This window comes from Bidens hawaiensis, unplaced genomic scaffold (assembly GCF_021521415.1).
Source record: "Bidens hawaiensis isolate Kalapana, Puna unplaced genomic scaffold, B.hawaiensis_p1.1 tig00023209_1, whole genome shotgun sequence".
Taxonomy (NCBI): domain Eukaryota; kingdom Viridiplantae; phylum Streptophyta; class Magnoliopsida; order Asterales; family Asteraceae; genus Bidens; species Bidens hawaiensis.
In genome coordinates this window covers 1,123-4,231 of record NW_027493636.1, presented here as the reverse complement: position 1 = coordinate 4,231, position 3,109 = coordinate 1,123, and the positions used below count along the sequence as shown (strand labels likewise).

The window sequence follows — 3,109 nt, the reverse complement described above, 5'->3', positions numbered from 1 at the left end:
TAAAAAAACACATAATATCAATACAATAGTCTTTACGAATTAAAAAAAATTCTTATAGTTGTTCCCTACGAGTCTTCATCTTTTGAAATCGTTGCATTACTTCTTCAACCGAAACTTGTTGGAGGAATTCCCTTTCAATGTAACAAATGAAAGAATCGTTTATGTATTTATCACCCATACTATTACGCAAATCCGTTTTCACATTCTTCATTGAAGAAAACATCTTTCAACACTTGCCGTTGCAACTAGCAAAACTAATGATAACTTTATTAAATGATATACTAACGGATAATCAATGTGTAATCTTGTTTTCACCATCATTTTAGCAAGAAAACCTAACCCACTCAAGTTGGCAACCCGCTTATCTTCTTTCACGTTACTAATGTAGTGGCCAAGTTCATATACAAGCTTCTCCTTTTCATCAAAATCAAAATCACGTGGATACATCTCGGCCAAGTTTAACAAGTTTACTTTACTAAAGGCACTAAAATTACAAGACGGGCTCAAAGAACTCATATTAGTAAGCAACTTAGTGGTTACCTCATTAAAGCGGCTTCCAAGCTCTTGCATTTGCATATCGAGAACCGTGTTGAAATTATTAACCACATAATGATGACGATTGGTTATACCGGTCTTCTTTCTTTTAAATATCGGGTCAACATACTCGGCTTCCATATCAACCACTTCAATTTCATATTTTTCACAAAAAGATGTGACATCTTCCAAAAGTGAGTCAAAACCTTCAAGTCGATATCTTTTTAGGCTTTCATCAGTTAACTTAACTAGCTTAACTGCATTCAACATATCTTGATCTTTTCTTTGAAGTGCTTGACACAATGTGTTAGTAACACCCAAGATGTATTTCATCAAATGTAAATAAAATACAAAATTAAAAGTTTTCTTGAATTCTTGAAGCCCATGTGATTCATTTTGGTGATTTGAAAACTCTCCCGATTTTTTCTATATATTCAAGCACGTCAATAACACTAGGATATAAAGTAAGCAAACGGAGAATTGTTTTTTCATGAGAACTCCAATGTGTATCCCCAGCTCTTGCAAGTGACAATTCTTGATTCTTTCCACTTACGGTTTCAACATCCGAATTTAATCCCAAACTTTCTCTTAACAAAACTATTCTTTTACAAGATCCACCAACAACATTTACTAAATTTGATAATTCTTTATAAGTCTGTAAATCTCATAATGTTTGGTTACAAGGCCCACAACAACAAGTTGAAATTGGTGAGCAAAACAATGAACATAATATGCTAAAGAATTTTCTTTCAAAATTAAAGCTTTCAAACCATTAAATTCACCGGACATGTTGCTTGCACCATCATATCCTTGGCCTCTTACCCTACCAATACTCAAATTGTGACGAGAAAATAATTCATCAATTGCAGCTTTAAGAGATAACGCGGTTGTTTCCATAACATGAACAAGGACAATAAATCGCTCATTCATAAATCCTAATTTATCAACATATCTTAAAACAAAGGCCATTTGTTCTTTTTTAGAAATATCTCTCGATTCATCAACTAATATGGAAAAGAGATTATCATCAAGTTCTTCAAATATCCTCTTTAATACTTATTCTGCAAAACAATTACAAAGTTCTTTCTGGATTGATGGAGACGTCATTTGATTATTCCCGGGAGCATTACCTAATATAACCTTACCAATTTCTTCACTTATTTCTCCAAACACTTTTAAGAATTCAATAAAATTTCCCCTGTAATAGATTCTTCAGACTCATCATGACCACGAAAAGCTAACGAACCATTCAACAATGCTTTGGTAAGTCTAGCCGACGCATGTAATTAGACTCTATATTGTTTTTTATGTATATATGTTCCTTTATCAATGGCCACAGGTATAGACTGAGCTTGGTTAAGTAAGTCTTTCCCCTTTTTACATGCTTTGTTATAAAAACTATTGCATTTACCAACATGATTGCTAAATTTCTCCCGATACCTATTCCCACATCGCAATCCTTCACTTAGAAATGCATCATTTTGTCCACTTACCATAAACAAGTAACAATGCAAATAATACACTTTATCTGCTTTGACACTATATTCCAACCAATTTCAAAATTCACTAGTGTACCATTCCTCATTAAAGCGTCTTAATTAACCACTAAAATTTGTTAGAGGACAATCATGCCTGGTTGGTTGACATGGACCTCTAAGTAGATATGCCCGTCTAATTTCATCTTTTTGACTTGGGTGATAAGATGAAATTTGTTGCCTTTCGGAAGGATCCCATGGTAGATCATCCAAATTTATTTTTGACGGTTTACTACTTGAATATGATGATCCAAGGTTCAATGGTTCACTTTGATAATATCTCTTCATATTCAAAATACCTACAAATCAACAATTACAAACTAACAAATTTAAAACTAAGATACTAACAAACTAACAAATTAAAACCAATAATCTATCAAACTAAAACTAAATTTAACAAATAACTTAACAATTAAGTAGTTAACACTTAACCATTAAGAAGAATGAACATTTAACATAACATTTAACAATGAATTATTACCTTCAAAGTGGGAGTATTCGAGACTTCGAGTAAGAGTAGGCAGTGGCAGGAGGACGGGGAGTCGGGGATCAAAGGAGGGATGCTGAGTGGCTGATAGAGGACGGGACGGCGTTGGTCAGGGGCTGAGTGCCGGAGTGGCTGACGGAGACAGAGTGTGGGGCAGTGGCTGTGAGGCGCCGGCGGTGGACGGTGGTCAGGGACTGAAGTGGACCTCAGGGGCGGAGAGATCCATAGAGGTGTTTTTTATGGACTGTCTAGTGTCTTTGTGTTTGTTATAAAAAAACCCTAATATCAGTCATGGTAAACGTAAGTTAGTAAAAAAAAATATAAAAACGGGAATCGAACTTGCGACCTCCGAGTTTGAAAACCAAGATTTTACCAGCCTGACAAGCACTTCATATGTTCATAAGGTGGTTCCTTTCTAGTTTATAGGGTGGTTCCTTTATTATTTTCTATATATAATTATACTATTATTTTGAAACTCGGGGAACCACCCGTTTCAACCGTAGATCCGGCCCTGGCCGTGAGAGAGAGAGAGAGAGAGAGAGAGAGAGGAGAG

General features: G+C 35.2%; 1 protein-coding gene across 1 annotated transcript; it reads right to left on the bottom strand.

The window, feature by feature from the left end:
• Positions 1–207: 207 nt before the first annotated feature.
• Positions 208–1,503, bottom strand: LOC143567083 (uncharacterized). The gene is made up of 3 exons (XM_077053597.1): positions 1,305–1,503; positions 1,088–1,164; positions 208–960 (listed from the first exon to the last, which is right to left on the bottom strand). Exons 1-3 carry the CDS (start codon positions 1,501–1,503, stop codon positions 208–210), a joined length of 1,029 nt encoding a protein of 342 aa, XP_076909712.1.
• Positions 1,504–3,109: the final 1,606 nt, after the last annotated feature.